Source organism: Podarcis cretensis (assembly GCF_951804945.1).
Source record: "Podarcis cretensis genome assembly, chromosome: 10".
Classification (NCBI taxonomy): Eukaryota; Metazoa; Chordata; class Lepidosauria; order Squamata; family Lacertidae; genus Podarcis; species Podarcis cretensis.
In genome coordinates, this window is record NC_137179.1 from 86,678 (window position 1) to 104,132 (window position 17,455).

Sequence of the window (17,455 nt, forward strand, 5' to 3'; positions counted from 1 at the left end):
TGAGTCCCCTGACTCCTCCCCCTGCCTCCGGCGGGCTTTAGGACCTGGTTCCCAATCCTGGTTCTCTGCTGTCCCGCGCGCCTGTACATTTGAACTTGGCTCTCGCGCCAACCCAGTGACCTTCCTCCTGACCGTTACACTGCTTCTGTCACTGCTTCCCTCTTCCGGGATGCTAGCTGGACACCTGACCTCCCCTCCGTTGCCTGACTCTCCGAGGGAGGCGTGGTCAGCCCTGACTCATCTTCTCTCCCTGCTGGCCCCGATACCTGGGATTCTTCCCCCCCACTATGCTCTGGTGGGGAAGCTGGTCCTGATCTCCAACTGCTGCTCTGAGAGTCCCCGCTGGCCCCTTGCTTCTGGAGTGTCCCCCTTGGGACCCCCCTTGCCCTGGCCACCGGCGCCCCCTTCTGTGAATCTTCCGATTCTCTGGAGAGGCTCATGGAATCTCTCGGGCCACTGTCATCTTCTCCTACGCTGCCCTCAGATTCTTCCCCTTTGCTCTCCATTTCCTCTCTTCCCTGTGCTTCTGCTCCTGAGCCTCTGACACAAGGTTTCACACAGCAGAAAAATGCTTTGCAGCTATGGAAAACTCTCATTTACCAGATTCAGTCCAGTGTTCACCACTTGGTAACTGTTCATATAACCCCTATGAGCAATCACCTTGTGGAAGATTTTTTCTGCGCATGAGCAAAAATAGCCTCCAAAATTATCCATCCTGCTTGTGAGCAGCAAACTGGTGCATGTTCTCTGTTGACCTGTGGAATTTTGAAAGAGTTGGGGAGGAGGCAAAAAGGAAAATTCTCTTCAGCCCCACTCACCTCACAGAGTGTTTGTTGTGGGGGAGGAAGGGAAAGGAGAATGTTAGCCGCTTTGAGACTCCTTAAAGGGAGTGAAAGGCGGGATATCAAATCCAAACTCTTCTCTTCTCTTCTTCTAAGAAATTTCAGCTCAGTTAATAAGGAGGGGTACTATTTACTATTTTGTGAATTCATGCTGTTAGATGAATGAAGCAATGGGCTAAGGAAGAAAGGGATAGGAGCCATTCTTCCTGTCAAAAACAAGAGTAAGCAATATTTACGCAGGATCCCTATTCTCCACTTTGGGGGGGGGGAATTGGTGTGGGCCATTTTGCTAAATATTCTCAGGATGATGGTGATATATGGCTGAAATTTTCCATCAGTTCAACAAGAGCCTCCAAAAGAAAACCCTCAGAAAAATGGAAATGCTTTTCTGAGCAGATTTAAGCCCAGCTCTGGGTGGATGTGCATTCACCAAACTGGAGCTCATATTAATATGAACTTTGCAAGCAGCATTAGAGCATGGGGGAAATGATGGTATGCTGGAGAGATATAGAACCAGTGCACCACAAGGTTGCCAGGGGCTCAGCTAGGACTTTTTACTGGACTCTGTTCCTGTGCCTCTAGCTGTAGTCTGGCTTCATTTCACACCAGGACTCTCTGCCAGGCCCCTCACTGCCCATGCTTTGCACCCTCCTTGAGTGCTTTGTCCTGGTTGGAATGTGTCCTCAAAGTCTGAAAATGACTCTTGCTTCCTTGAATGGGGCATAGAGGGGGGTGTGTGTGTGTAGAAACTAATCTGTACAAATGTAAAATGTATAGTCACTGTTCTCCTGCTTTTGCTTCTGGCCTCACCCACCACTGGCATTTGGCCCTCAGAAGGGAATGTGACCCTTCATCCGAGAAACACCCCCCAGTGTCTCCTCAGTTCAGGACAGATGGAGAAGTTGTCCTTTTGCAATTTCCCATATGAACTGACCTGACCGGCTCTGACTCAACCTGCAGCTCCTGGGCTAATGGGCAAATCCTTCCGATTTCACCCTTCTCCAAATGTTGCAATGCAGGTCTCCACTCAAGAAGGCATTTTCAGTTGCACACTACAGAATAAAATGCATAGATTTGCTATAAAAGTAGTCTAGAAAAGGACTGGTGAAGGAACAGGTGGGAAGCACAACAGTCGTTGGATTCAGACCTGGGTTAGGAATACTTTCATATTTTCACTCTTTTCAGGTGGAATTCAATCATATAGCAACATATTCAGGTTTTGCAATTTTTTATTTGGCAAAAGTTGATTGAGCATTATTGTGCAAAAAATTTTTTCCTCTTCCCGCCCCCCACCCCACCCCCACCAAAACCCCAGACATTTTGCAATACAAAAAGTGGTAGAGAAATGCACTGGGAAATGGAGGGCAGCAACTGTTTGATGCAACCTCGAATAAGCTCCCCCAAAATTATTCAGAATGAACGTTCAGTGACTAGTTAATGTTATCTAATTTGCTCACAAATTTTGTGTAAAAAAACAACAACACTAAACCACTGGGATGTATAATCAATAAATAGGTCATTTTGCCTTTGGGGCAAAATATGTTTAGAATATATTTAAATATGAATGTTTGTGGAATTTTTTAAGGCAAATGAGGCAACAGGGCAGAAAGGATTTAGGAATGAACACATGCAAAAGTGGCACATGGGAAATAGACTGTTCATTCAGGTTTTCCAGGTTTTGCAACAATGCAAAAAACAAACAAACCTGCACAAGCTGGTGAAACTGGATGTGTGTGGGGGGGTGGCTGCATATTACAAGAAATGATCCCTCTTTTGAAATGCCTTCAGCTTTCTTCGGGGAAATGTTACACACCCTTCAGCATTTCTCTGATGAAAATAGAGATGTCCTGTTCAATTATTATTATTATTATTATTATTATTATTATTATTATTATTATTATTTTACTATTTATACCCCACCCAGCTGATTGGGTTGCCACTTTAGGCAGCTTCCAACACATATAAAAACATAATAAAACATTAAACATTTTTTAAGATTCCCTATACTATTCAGATGGCTCAGCAGTTGAATAACTCCATACCCTTCAACATTTCTCTGATAAAATAGGGACATTGTAAGGGAAAACGAGACAGTCTAGGATCAAATCAGAAACTGGGACGGCTTCTGTAAATCTGGGACATCCCTGGAAAATAGGGACACTTGGAGGGTTTGATGTTAGTGGTCTCCAGTAGGAGTGGTGGAAGGTTGTCAATTCCGTTAGCATTTTAAAGACAAATCTATTCACACTTTATGACACAGTACACAAATAGAAAAACAGGTACCCTTTGAAATCTGCACTTACCTGAATGTTGTGCTGCACTTCTCCAACTAATGTTTGCAAAAATGCATATATTAAAGAAAGTGTGCATAAAGATTAATGTATTAGTGAAAATAACATACTAAACTGCCTTCTATTAGAGGAAATTGCTTTCAAAAATGTGTACATAATTTCAAAGTGCATACAAAAATGTGTTTTTATGAGAAATCCACACTAAAATACTAATGAATTTTCATTAGGAATTTTTTATTATTATTATTTTTGCAAATTGCTGAAGAATTTGAGGTTACAAAAATGTGAAACTGAGGAAACCAAAATGGACAAATCCTTCTACTCCTAGTCTCCTTCAATCACTAGAACAGTGGATCTCAAATATGATGATGGGACATCCAGAAAGTAGAAAACAATGAATCCTTCCCCAAATATAATATTGTCCTTGAATCGTCCCACCCCAGTTGCCATCCTCTGCCACCACACCCTTTGAGAGCCTCTGCACTAGAATAACAGAGCAGAGCCCTAAAAGCAGAAGGCAGCTGGCCAAGAATGACATTGTTCATGGCTGATATATATATATATATATATATATATATATATATATATATATTATTTTTTTATTTTTTTGTCCAGTAGCATCTTAGAGACCAACTAAGTTTGTTCTGGGCATAAGCTTGCATGTGCATGCACACTTCTTCAGATACACACACTGTTCATGGCTGCGATATTAAAGTTCTGTACTGGTCCCTTTTTCGTCTACAAAAGCTTCTATTTTTTCTCTGTCTATTGGTCACCTCACAATAATTTCCATCCCCAGACTCCCTTCTGCCAGCCCCATAGCCTCAAATCCCCTAAATGTGCAGCTCAGGAAGTTTGAGTGGCCGAGGAGAGTGACAGATGAATATATACATGTTGCTGGTCCTTACCTCCAAGTATCTTGGGAGATAGTACATAAGATCTGTGCAGAAAATGAGAAATTGCCCAGCTACAAAGTATACCCTCCAACATTTATCTGATGAAAATAGGAACGTCCCATTCCATAACGATAATTTTGCTATTTATACCCCACAAATCTTACTGGGTTGCCCCAGTCATTCTGGGCAGCTTCCAACATATATAAAAACACAATAAAACATTAAATGTAAGAAACTTCCCTGTACAGGATTGCCTTCAGACGGCTTGGGGGGTCAGATAACTCCATACCCTCCAACATTTCTCCAATGAAAATAGGGACATCCTAAGGAAAAGTGGGACTTTCCGGGGTCAAATCAGAAACTGGGATGGCTTCTCTAAATCAGGGACATCTCTGAAATAGGAACACTTGGAGGGTCTGGTAATGTATCTATTTTTAAAATAATTATTCATATGTTCTAAGATAAGTCATCTAACCTTGTGTGAAGCCTCCAAGCTGGTTGGTTGTATATATCACCTCTGGGGCCACAACAGTTCAACCCTTAAACAGTAGTTGCTGGGAGGGAAAATTATAGCTGGAGTATTCTGGGATTCCAGCCTCTGGGAATATAAATATGAGATTGTATCAGTTCTCATGTAATATGTGGCAATGGATGATTAAATGATTTGTTAATTAAGGCACTTTTAAAACTTGTGATTCTGTGTTTAGTTTTTCTGCCTATTTTAATTTTATTCCATGATGAGTACCGGTAAATGTTGAGATTTTGTTTTGTGTGCAGGTCAACTCAGAACTGCAACATTTTTTGCTATTGCCACACATGCACATATCGCAATCACCATCCTGTTTACCGTTTGGACACTCCAGGAACTCTGGACTATAAAAGCCACTGGGAATCCACTTGGAACCCAAACATCACTCTCCAGGGACTTGCAGAGATGAAGGTTCTGGCCCTCACTCTCTTCTGCCTCCTCATTTCGGTGAATGAAGCCAAAGTATTTGAGAAATGTGAACTGGCTGCACTTCTGAAACAGCATGGGCTGGATGGATACCATGGCATTAGCCTGGCCGACTGTGAGTTTGCTCTTCCTTTCCCTCCATCTTTGCATTTTTAGGTGTTTGGGGACAAATCCTGCCCAACCAGGATCCAGCCCAGAATCATTTTCAGTATGAGGCTAATGTTTAACTAGAGTTTTTGAAACCCTGATTAAACATACTAGTGGGGTGGGAGAGTGGGAAATAATGCCAATATAAAAAAGAAGAAGTAAAGGACCCCTGGATGGTCAAGTCCAGTCTAAGGCAACTCTGGGGTTGTGGTGCTCATCTCTCTTCAGGCTGAGGGAGCCAGCGTTTCTCCACAGTCAGCTTTCCAAGTCATGTGGCTAGCATGACAAAACCACTTCTGGCGCAACAGGACACCATGACGGAAATGCTGTTTACTTTCCTGCCACAGCGGTACCTATTTATCTACTTTCACTGGTGTGCTTTCGAACTGCTAGGTTGGCAGGAGCTGGGACAGAGCAACGGGAGCTCACCTCATTGAAGGGATTTGAACCACTGACCTTCTGGTTGGCAAGCTCAAGAGGCTCAGTGGTTTAGACCACAGCGCCACCCACGTAGCCAATATATTTCACTCCTGGCAACAAATGCACCCCTTTGCTTTCAGATAGCACATGGGTAGATGAGCCTAAAAAGCCTGGGACATAGATTTTCATGGCCCTCTTGCAGCTATGGAGGCTCACTTAGCAGAAGTAATGTATTTAGCATTAACTCTGGAAGTGTACACTCGATTCCAACCTAACTAAGGCTCCTGGTGTGTATTTTGCTCTAGAAGGCTGAGTTTTGTCAGAATCGACTATACATTTCCAGAGTTAATGCTAAATAAATTATTTCTGCTAAATAGGCCACCATAGCTGCTTAAGGCCGTAAAAAATTGTGTCCTGGGCTTCTTAGATTCATCTACCCATGTACTATCTGAAAGCAAAGGGAAGCACTGATTGCCAGATGCGATTCCCCCCCCCCCACTCTCTTACCCAACTAGTATACCCCATTGTGTCCAGCTGTAGGCAGCACAATTTACGAAGGATATTCACAAGCTGGATATTCATGAGCAAGATTACCAAGGATCTGGAAGCCAAGCTTTATGAGGAATGGTTGAGGGAGTTGGGTATGTTTGGCCTGGATAAGAGGAGACTGAGAGGAGATATGATAGCTATCTTCAAATATCTAAAGGGCTGTCACAGGGAAGATGGAGCAAGCTTGTTTCCTCCTGCTCCAGAGAGTAGAACCCAAACCAATGGATTCAAATTACAAGGAAGGAGATTCCAACTAAACATCAGGAAGTGCTTCCTGATGGGAAGAGCTGTTTGACAGTGGAACAGTCTCCCTCAGAAGGTAAAGGACTCTCCTTTGTAGGGAGTTTTTAAGCAGAGGTTGGATGGCCAGAGATACAATAGCACAGCAGGAGGTTGGACTAGATGACTCTTCCAACTCTACAGTTCTATCATTCTGTGATTCTAAGAGCTGTGTCTCCTCCCCGCTTCCACCTTCACTGAGGATTCAAGGGGGGGGGCTGCTTTGCAAAGCACACCACTCCAGGGCACAGTAGCATCAAATCCTTTGCTCATCAGCTGGTAAACGGAGGATTCGTTCCTCCTGGGTACTGGTTTACAAGTGCTAGGGTATGGGTAGGCAACCTAAGACATGGGGGCCGGATGCGGCCCAATCGCCTTCTCAATCCGGCCCACAAACGGTCCAGGAATCAGTGTGTTTTTACAGGAGTAGAATGTGTCCTTTTATTTAAAATGCACCTCTGGGTTATTTGTGGGGCATAGGAATTCGTTCATTATTTTTTCTCCAAAATATAGTCCGGCCCCCCACAAGATCTGAGGGACAGTGGACGAGCCCACGGTTGAAAAAGGTTGCTGACCCCTGTGCTAGGGTTACCTGCCTCTCCCTCTCCCTGCTGGATGCCCCACCCAATAGCCCCATATATGCAGCAGTCCAGGGCTGCCTCCACTCATCTTGGCAAAAGCCCAGATCAGTCGGGTTCAGTTCAGGCAGTGCCTGAATCCGATGCACAACCTTAAACATTTCTTTTCAATGCTGGTTTTTTTAAAGTCACACACATTTGCTACAGTTAACTGACAGAATGTTTTACCTTGTTTCAAGTTATTGCAGAATGAGTTACCTTGTTTCAAGTTATTGCAACTTTGAAGGGGGGAAAATAATCTCCCTCTCTCCTCTGCCCCCTCACACGATGGCCCTTTTCCTTCTCACTTTGTTCCAGGGATCTGCACAGCTTATCATGAAAGCAAATACGAAAGTAGCGCTGTGGGGCCACCAAACACAGATGGCAGCCAGGACTATGGGGTTTTTCAAATAAACAGTCGCTATTGGTGTGACAATCAACAGGGCGAAACAGCCAATGGATGCAGAATCTCCTGCAGTGGTAAGCAACTTGGTGCCATACAGATGGCCAGCAAAAGGCCTCTGCAATTTTCCAGAGAGGATGGGTTGTGTTTTTGAAGGAAGCACCCAATATGTCTCCCTTCAGTTACCATTCTCCCTCTGCAATCCACACGCTCACTTAGAAACCTCATTCCCCACCTTATCACTACATTTCTATTGCCACCCACCCCCAAGACATCCCAGCTTGTGCCTCTATTCTAATAAGCAAAGACCAGGGACAGGCCTAGCCTTGCTTTGTCCACCTCAACAACCTCGGGCTTCTCTCTTGTTGCCCTGACCCACCATCTATCTTGGGGGCCGGGGCTCCCTGCAGTTCAGAAGGTGAGGCCAGCCTGCTTGGGAGACCTGCCTCGTCATAGGTTCACAGAAGCAACGACGAGGGAGGACAAATCTGTCAATTCCAGTCATTATTATTGTTAATACTATTATTGTTAATATTATAACATTATTATTCTTTAAAAGGCTCTAGATTGTTTAATCAGCCAAAGGGGGTGGGCAGGTGTGGGGGACTCCCTGGTCCTGAATAGGGTCACTGTGTCCCTGAAGGACCAGGTGCAGAGCCTAGGAGTCATTCTGGACTCACGGCTGTCCATGGAGGCACAGGTCAATTCTGTGTCCAGGGCAGCTGTTTATCAGCTCCACCTGGTACGCAGGATGAGACCCTCCCTGCCCACAGACTGTCTTGCCAGAGTGGTGTATGCCAGATGGGTGGGGTATAAATTATTATTATTATTATTATTATTATTATTATTATTATTATTATTGCGGCAGTGAAATCTTCTTGCTGAATGGCAGGAGATGCTGTCATACCCACTTCCCCCCCGCCATACAGTGATATGCATATAGCAATAGCATAGCTATTGTCTTGCTTCTTCCTGGTGTCTGTGGTGCCCTATAGAGGTCTCATCTGTTGCTCATACATCCTGCCCCTGTGTCCTTTGCCTCACCCTTGCAACTCCACCACCACAGCAATGGCCATTTAGAAATAGCCTTACAGTAAGGCAGTTTCTCATTTTCCCTGTCTAAAGTTCAGTTCTCCATATTTCTGCCTAAAATTGTTTTGTTTTTTTTAAGAGTAGCACATTCCTTTGCATTTTTGGTTGCATTTGTATGCAACTGTAACTAATGTAATGCATCTTTCTATGTTGTTCTCATTAATATATGGGTTTTCCCCTACCATGCATATTATTTGGCTGGAGAACTGCATTGAAAGATTAGGAATGATAACTGGATTTAGAGATTTTGAAACTGTGTTTTGAAAGGCATCTGTCTTTAAGATTGCATATTATTTCAGGAAGTGCAAATAAGTTCACCCCCTGTTCCTTGCCAACAGCTGTGTCTTGCTGGAGAATCAAATAAAAACCATTACCTATCCCTCTCTGATGAATAGTTCTGAAGAATTGCTCCTCTTTGCCCCCAAATCCAGTTCTTGAACTTAGATGGGAAAGCATCATCAACACAGTGGCTCCTTCTGCTCCCCTTTCTCCAAGCGTCAGCCAAGAATGGAAGGGGAGGCAGTGCATCTTGAATGCCCCCCCCATTAAAAAACCCACTACCTATTCCCAGACACACTCTTTAGCCCCCCATGATTCTAATGTAAGAAAATACATTTTCAGGCTTTCACCCATCCATAATGACAGCCAGACTGCTTTGAGTAAGGTGAATTAATTGTGTGAATAAGTAGCGCTGTTAGGATTCCTACAGCTGTTACTGAGTAACTAGCACAGGGTGGAATCTAACACAGCCCTAAATAAATGTTCCATAAGCCAAGGATTTCTGTTTCCACATTGGAACATTATGCCCCTCTCCTCTCCCAGCACGACCCCTCAATCTGTTCTAAGGGTCCCCCTGACCCTCTGAAGCAGATTTGGCAAGGGCATGGGGCACATAAGATGAGGGGAGAGGGGAAACCTTTCTCTTGAACTTGCAGTCACTATAATTAACCCCCACACAGGGAGGGAGAACTTCATTTTTTTTTATAATGATTTTTATTCGTTTTTCAAACAGATAACAAAAGCAATACAAAACAATATAATTTCCAACTCATCGTTTCATACCCTTCTTTCTTTTGACTTCCCCATACCTCCCCATCCCTGCATCCTTGTTTAATGGTTCTTTAGCAACCCTTAGGTCCATTATCTTAATTCCCTTTCATAAAAGTTCCTTTAGTTTTTTTGATTACTGCTGCAATTTCTTTACCTCTTACCCCCTGACATCTTAACATTCCTCAATTTTACAATTGTTTTTAAGATATATTTTAAATTTCTTCCAGTCCTCTTCCACTGTCTCTTTCCCCTGGTCACGGATTCTGCCCGTCATCTCGGCCAGTCCCATAAAGTCAATCACCTTTGTTTGCCATTCTTCCAGAGTAGGTAGTTCTTGCGTCTTCCAATACTTTGCCAGTAGAATTCTTGCTGCTGTAGTGGCGTACATAAAAAAAATCCTATCCTTCCTTAACACCACTTGGCCAACCATGCCCAAAAGGAAAGCCTCTGGTTTCTTAGGAAAAGTCCACTTAAGGACCTTCTTAATTTCATTATAGATCATTTCCCAGAAAGCTTTAACCCTTGGGCAGGTCCACCAAAGGTGGTAGAAAGTGCCTTCAACAGGGAGGGAGAACTTCAGGGCAAATGTGGCCTTCCAGACCTATCTGTCCACCTCACATGACTTTCCCTTGACCATGCCCTCTCTCATGGCCCTGTTCTGTGTGCAGCCCAAGCGCTTCACCTGAATGTGCCCTTGAACTGTGATGAGACCCCCTTGCTTGCCTGCCTGGAGGATAAAGAGACAAGATGGTGGTTGAAAACTCTGACTGTTCTGTGGCTACTGTAGCTGGCTGCATAAAGAGTCTATCCTTTGACCCACCCACTTTTGGCTCTGCACTAGCATGTGGCCCCCATAAGACTTCCCAAGAGGAATTGTGGCCCTCAGGCTGAAACATACTCTCCAGCCCTGCCCTAATATCTGAAGGCCAGTTCAAAGGGGAAATGCTCTAAATGCTCCCCCAAAGTATTCCGGCTTTGAGTTTGAAAGGAAAAGCACTTCCACATTTCTGAGGCAACCCAATGTATCCTTCCTGAGTGCAAAGGCAGGATGTGCTTTATGGGGTTGGAAAAAAGCTCTTTAGAAAACCAAACACCCTCCTTTTCTTTCTGCTAATTTTGTCAACAGCTTTCACAAATGACGACATCACAGATGACATTGAGTGCACTAAGACAGTTGTTCGTGACCCTCAAGGGATGGATGCCTGGTGAGTCTTGCTAACTTCTCACTGCTGGCAAGACTCAAAAGCAGCTGAGATTTCAATTGTTGTGACTGCTTAGAGACGTGTCTTTCACTGGGCTTTGTTGCAGCTAGCAGCTAAAGATGCTTCCTCACTAGGCACTGGTGGTGCCTCCAAGATGCTTCCTTAAACATACAGCAATGACTTTTGGTGGCTCTTGCCTGTTGGGAGCTGTAAGTACCCAGGTGTGAGTTTAAGGGAACAGTCTAACAACTGAGCCACTGTAAAGCAGTGGTCAAAAGTGATGGACCTGGGAGGCCTGAGTTCAAATCCCAGCTTACAGTGGAGTAGCATGGGTTGCCAGCACCCTGGCTGTGCAGAGGGGTCAGTGGGAGGGAGGGAAATGGATGAAGTACACATGCGCACTGCCTAACAGTGTTGGTGTCACGCTGGAGATTGCAGCTGCAGAGATTAGAAGAGTTGTTCCCTTGTCTGGAGAGGTCACTTCCTGGTTCACACGGATAAATCATTTCCAAGAGAGCCCTGCAACAGAAGGGCACAGCAGTATTGAGGCAGCACTTGAGGTGGTCCTTGAGGTATTGCAGTCTTGAGCCAGTGGGAGAGTCTGATTTCTTTCAAAGCAAAGTCCTAATAAATGCCTGGCAAATTGCTGGGGAACATGTTCTTACATTCAAGGCCACTACAAGGCATGGCATTGCACAGCACAGCAAGCGGTTTAGGATGCTGCCAGAGATGGTCCTTCCAGTGGCGTAGCATGGGGGTGCAGGGGGGGGCTGGCCGCACCGGGCGCAACATCTGGGGGGGCCGCGCTCGCACTCAAGTGCTAAAATCCACGGGTTAGGGGGTGCAAATTACTTGCCTTGCCCCGGGTGCTGACAACCCATGCTACGCCACTGGGTCCTTCCACCTGACCCAGCTGGGCTCTTATTAGGCTCATGTACTGCAGCTTTCCCATTTGCTCTTGGCCCTGGGGGTAAAATGTGGTTTATGAGAAAACTAGGAGAAGGGAAACAAAACCAAGGATCTTGAGCAGCTTTCCCCAGTCTGGCGCCTCCCAATAGTTTGAACTCTAATTTCCATCACCTTCAGCCAGTGTGGCCAACGGTCAGGGATGATGGGAGTTATGGTCCAAAATATACAGAAGGCACCAGGTTTGAGAAAGCTGGTTTTTAGCATGCTTAAAGTTCCATGACAAATAAGGTTTCATCAGGTAATTCTGGGGTGTGGATAGGTAGACTCTACATTGACCACCAGCACTGATCATTCTTCTGATGGAATTGCACCTCAATATGAAGGTTCTGGTCTAATGTCCAAAGGGAACTGATTAGCATTACAAGTGATAATATTGAATTTACTCCAGAATGTTTTTGGCTTTCTATGTTTACAGGGTATAATGAGCTTATCAAGTTGAAGAACTTAATTTTGCATTTTCTAATTGCAGCCAGATAAATCATCACCTGACAGGGGGGGAAATCTGGGTAGCTTAAACATAACAGTATAGTACAGACCAGTTTGGATTTTAGCAATAGAAAGAAAATTGCCCTTAAAATGCAGATTATGCAAGGAAAAGAGGAAAATAATCATTTTACACCACTGGAAGAACCTTGTTACACATGCATCTTGTAAGACTTACAAAAATACACCACAAGGGCAGGTATAGGCATTTGGCAACTTTAATGTATGTAACATGAACTTGGGAATGATTCATTTCTTGAAGAAGCCATGATGTGCCTTGTAAATTGCACCAGTCCCTTTGTTGTTAAAAGAAAAAAGAAAAAAATCAGGGATGGGTTTTAAATAGATTGCAAGGGAGCAGAAGGGGGACCAGGGGGCAAAACATTATGTGATTCTGTGGTTAGTCTGGCCCAGTCAAGGTCACACAGTGAACAGGAAGAAGGAATGAGCAGCTGGTGCTGAGGCCTCACTGGGACGCTTTCTGAGGTTCTTAAAAGCAATCCATTCCACCCACTGCAGTCCAAAGAGCAGTCGCCTTACTCCCCACCATCCTCATTTTTTGCTTTCATTTTTCTTTCTTTCAGGGTTGCTTGGAAGAACCATTGCAAAGGAAAGGATCTCTCCGAGTGGACAGCTGGCTGCAGCCTTTGAGCTCCATAGTCCTGTATGAGATCCAGCATTTCTCTGGATTTTCCCTTTAGTGACAGTGATCTCTACAAGCAAAATCCAGCTGCTTCTTTCTATACAAGCAGTTACATACTGTAACTCCCATGGTGCAGTAGAATAGCTTTCTTTCTACAGGAAGGAGAGAATGTATTTTTAAAAAATGTGTCTGGAGTGGGCAGCGATCTTGCTTGCCATTGTGGGTTTCTCTGCTTTAAGAACTTCAATAAATTGAGTCCAGTTAGAACTCTTTTCCTGTTTGATGGGTGAATGGGAGGGATAAGAAGCAAGAAGCAATCAAACATTGCTCTGTTCCCTGATTCCACTGAGTACTTATTGATTATTAAGGGAATATTATTATTATTATTATTATTATTATTATTATTATTATTATTATTTCATAATTGAGAGGCAAGGTAAAAAAAAAAAAAGATAAAGGACCCCTGGACGGTAAAGTCCAGTCAAAGGCGAATATGGGGTTGCAGTGCTCATCTTGCTTTCAGGCCGAGGGAGCCGGAGTTTGTCCACAGACAGCTTTCCGGGTCATGGGGCCGGCAGGACTAACCCACTTCTGGAGCAACGGAACACAGTGGCTGAAGCTAGAGCACACGGAAACACCATTTACCTTCCCACCGCAGCAGTACCTATTTATTTACTTGTTCTGGCATGTTTTTGAACTGCTAGGTTGGCAGCAAATTGAGAGGTAATTTGGGCTGCACCACAATACCTGTGCAATAGTATCCAATAACCAGCATGGACAAGCTGATGAATTGCTGATTACTTTCATAACCATGCTAGTCTCTGGGAGGTACAACCTGTGTAGATACAGAGCACTTCCGCCTGACCCAGGCCTGGAAAGCACAGGCCCGGAAGTTTTCTGCTTTCCCTGTGCTTTCTAGACACAGGTTTTGCCTTGGCCCTGCTGCTTTCCCCTGGGAAACCTGCTCTTTAGCTCTAAATCAGAACAAATAGCATTCCACAGAAAATCCCATTGCTGTTTGTTTCAATTCAGCACAGTTCTCTTTAGCTGATTGCAGTCTCTGGGAGCTCGAATCCAGGAGTTTGAGAGGGAGACCCGGAGTGCTATTTCACAGTGTGCATAGGACCAAGAGACATGAACAAAAAGGGAGCTGATGCAGTCACCTGCAATATCTGTGCCATGTTTCATGGGTATAGCCAGGATTTTTGTTAAGCTTTTTGGGATAGATTACTCCACCCACCCCTTGGCTACGCTCATTCCATGTTTGTCCTCCTGCCTGTGAACGTGCAAAACTACTCCTCCAGCAAGTGCAAGCTGGTTGCCTTGCTGGAAGAGAAGGTACAGCAACTTGAGGCCCATCTATCCACACTTTGAGCTAATGGGAAAGATGAGGAATTTCTCGATAGAACAGAGTGAACTGTCCTGGAACAGAGATGACAACAACAACAACAACAACAACAACAACAACAACAACTTATTATTTATACCCCACCCACTTTGTGCGGTTCCCAACAGAATATTAAAAACACGATAAAACATCAAACATTAAAATCTTCCCTAAACAAAGCTGTTTTCAAATGTCTTCTAAAAGTCAGATAGTTGTTTATTTCCTTGACATTTCTGTGGGATGTAATCCACTGGGAGCAGTCAAGTACAACATTCCTTGTTCTGCTAGAGTGGACATGCAAGGGGATGTTGGACCAGCCAGTTGAAACTTCCTGTTCCTCCTGGCCTGGAGCATCCTTCCTTTTGCATGTGACTAGTGGGTGGGAGTGACCTGGTCAAAGGCCAAGGCATGCTGCCACTCTCTCCTCTTTTCCATCTTCTTTTCATCCTGCAAACTTCCTGGACTGAACTCCTGGCTGCCAGCCAAGCAGTTCCCCAGGTCAACTCCCTTAAGGGATAAACCTGTTAGTATACAGTAAGTTTGTAACTTTAAGCTTAAAACCTGCCTTCAGGGGTCACACTGTGCTCTGCTTGATCATGAGTAAATTTAAAAGGGGATCTTACCAGGAACATACAATTCAATCTGAGGCAGATTGAATTGCATAATAGTAAAAGGTTCTTACAAGCCTGTAACCAGCTTTCTACTGAAGGGGAATGTGAAACTCTGCTAAGTAAAGGAACTTGCTAGTGCAAGTCAGGAAGGATATTAATAAACAATATATCCTCTCCTGCAACCCTGAAGATTCCTGCAATCTGATGGGAGGGCATTCCACATGGCGGGTGTCACTACCAAGAAGGCCCTCTGCCTGGTTTCCTGTAACTTCGCTTCTTGCAGGAAGGGAACCGCCAGAGAGCCCTCAGAGCTGGAGCTCAGTGTCTGGCCTGAATGATGGGGGTGGAGACACTCCTTCAGATATACTGGACTGAGGCCGTTTAGGGCTTTAAAGGTCAGCACCAACACTTTGAACTGTGCTTGGAAACGTACTGGGAGCCAAAGTAGGTCTTTCAGGACCGGTGTTATATGGTCTCGGCAGCCGCCCCCAGTCACCAGTCTAGCCGCTGCATTCTGGATTAGTTCTGGTTTCCAAGTCAGCTTCAAAGGTAGCCCCAAGCAGAGCGCATTGCAGTAGTCCAAGCGGGAGATAACCAGAGCATGCACCACTCTGGCGAGACAGTCCACGGGCAGGGAGGGTCTCTTTTTTATAAAAAATAAATAAATTTTTATTAAGATTTTAAAGGTTACGGAAAAAAAGAAAAAGAAAAAGAAAACAATCAAGGAAAAGAAAGAAAAAACAGTACATATAAAAAAACCATCCACAAAAAACATAAAAAAGAAAAAAAAGAAAGAAGTAAAAAACAAGTCAAACCTTTAACTCACTTACTTACATTCACTTATTTCCTTGACTTCCTCACGACTCCCATTTTTGTATTCTAATTCAATTAGATATTCCAGCAAATCCTTCCAACTTTGTTTTTATCCTAATAATTTATCTTAACATACTATAATTCCCCTCTTTGTATTCTAATTCATATAGATATTTCAGCAAATCCTTCATCTTATTTTTATCCTTATATCTTATCTTAATATACTATAATTTTCCATTCTTTCTTTCACCAAATAACCATCCACTTTTACTTTATTTAATCTTATTTCTCATTAAAACTTATTGTCAGAGCTGCCCGAGGTCCCAGCTCACAAAGGACCAACGCCAGTCCGTTGTTATATACAAAAGTCTTTATTGAAACGCAGTTTCAATTTCAAAGCCGCGGCGTGCAGCCCTACGTCTTCTTTGGGAGTCCCCGCTGGCCCCTTGCTTCTGGTGTGTCCCCCCTGGGACCCCCCTTGCCCTGGCCGTCGGTGCCCCCCTCCGGGAATCTTCTGAATCACTGGAGAAGCTCATGGAATCTCTCGGGCCACTTTCATACTCCCCTACGCTGCCCTCCGATTCTTCCCCTTCGCTCTCCATTTCCTCTCTCCCCTGTGCCTCTGCTCCTGAGCCTCTGACATCCATCCCCCCTCGAAGCCCCCCTTCCCCCCTCCCCCTCTTCGGGTGTGGGTTCCGGGTGCTCCAGTGCTGTGGGGGTGAGTGCGGGATACAGTTCTTCCCCCCTGGTGTGCAGCCGGCCAGCTGGATCCGGCCAGTCCGTAATGGGCTCGTCGACGTCGATCTCCTCTGCTTCCATTTCTCTGCAGCTGTGCTCGAACCCAGGATCCTCCCCCAACACGTCCATGTCCCTCTCTCCCCCTGTTGCCTCGGGTGATGCTGCGTGTAAGGGCCCCTTCAGCAGTTCCCTGCTCCACCCCACCTCCAGTTGATTGTCCCACCAGTAAGAGCGGTTTGTGGCAAACCCCGAGAGCGATCCCTCTGGGGAGCTTGTTTCTGGCGCCGTTTCCTCAGCTGATGAGAACCCCTGGAACGTGCTGGCTGAAAGTGTGGGTGTGAAAAGATAGTCGTCGAAAAAATCCGCCGGCATAGGTCTGTGTGGGAAGAGTGCATGGAACTCGTCTTTGAGGTAGTGCTCCTCCACGGCATAGTACGGTACCCACCTGTTGGCGCTGGCCGGGGTACCTTCCCTGGCGAGGAGATATTCAACCCCCTCTTCCCCCCCATCTCGAGTCTAAAATCTCCGTGACCTCGTTGAGTGGCGCCGCCCTCGGTGACCCCCCCTTGTTGGCGATTTGCGGGGTGGGTCTGGTGCGTTCCCTGGCGCCTGAAACCTGTGGGGTTCCTTGTAGGGTGTAAGCACTGACCTATGAAAGACCGGGTGCATTCTGGAGCCCTCCGGGAGTGTCAACCGGAAGGCTACCGGATTGATTTGTGCCTCGACTTGGTAAGGCCCTTGCTGCTTGTGTCCGAGCTTCTTCTTAGCTAACCTTCTGGCCGGCACTGCCTGGGCTGCTAACCAGACCCAGTCCCCCACTTGGATGTCTTCCCTGACTCTCCTGTGCCTGTCTGCCTGCACTTTGTAGGCGTGTTTTGCTAGTTCTAAGTGCCTTCGGAGTTGCTCGTGGACCTCCTGTAATTCCGCTGACAAAGGCCTCTGCTCCCTGTGTCTCCCCCTCCCCCACTTTCTCTAATCCCGGGAAGGTTCTGGGATGCCGTCCATTGTTGGCGAAGAATGGTGTCACCCCCGTGGACACGTGCTTCGTGTTGTTGTAGGCAAACTCGG

At 45.3% G+C, this 17,455-nt stretch overlaps 1 protein-coding gene across 1 annotated transcript; it reads left to right on the plus strand.

The window, feature by feature from the left end:
- Positions 1-4,917: 4,917 nt before the first annotated feature.
- On the plus strand, positions 4,918-13,093 carry LOC307225274 (lysozyme C, milk isozyme-like). Its single transcript, XM_079993203.1, has 4 exons — positions 4,918-5,099; positions 7,315-7,476; positions 10,668-10,746; positions 12,780-13,093. Exons 1-4 carry the CDS (start codon positions 4,964-4,966, stop codon positions 12,844-12,846), a joined length of 444 nt encoding a protein of 147 aa, XP_079849329.1. The 5' UTR covers positions 4,918-4,963; the 3' UTR covers positions 12,847-13,093.
- Positions 13,094-17,455: the final 4,362 nt, after the last annotated feature.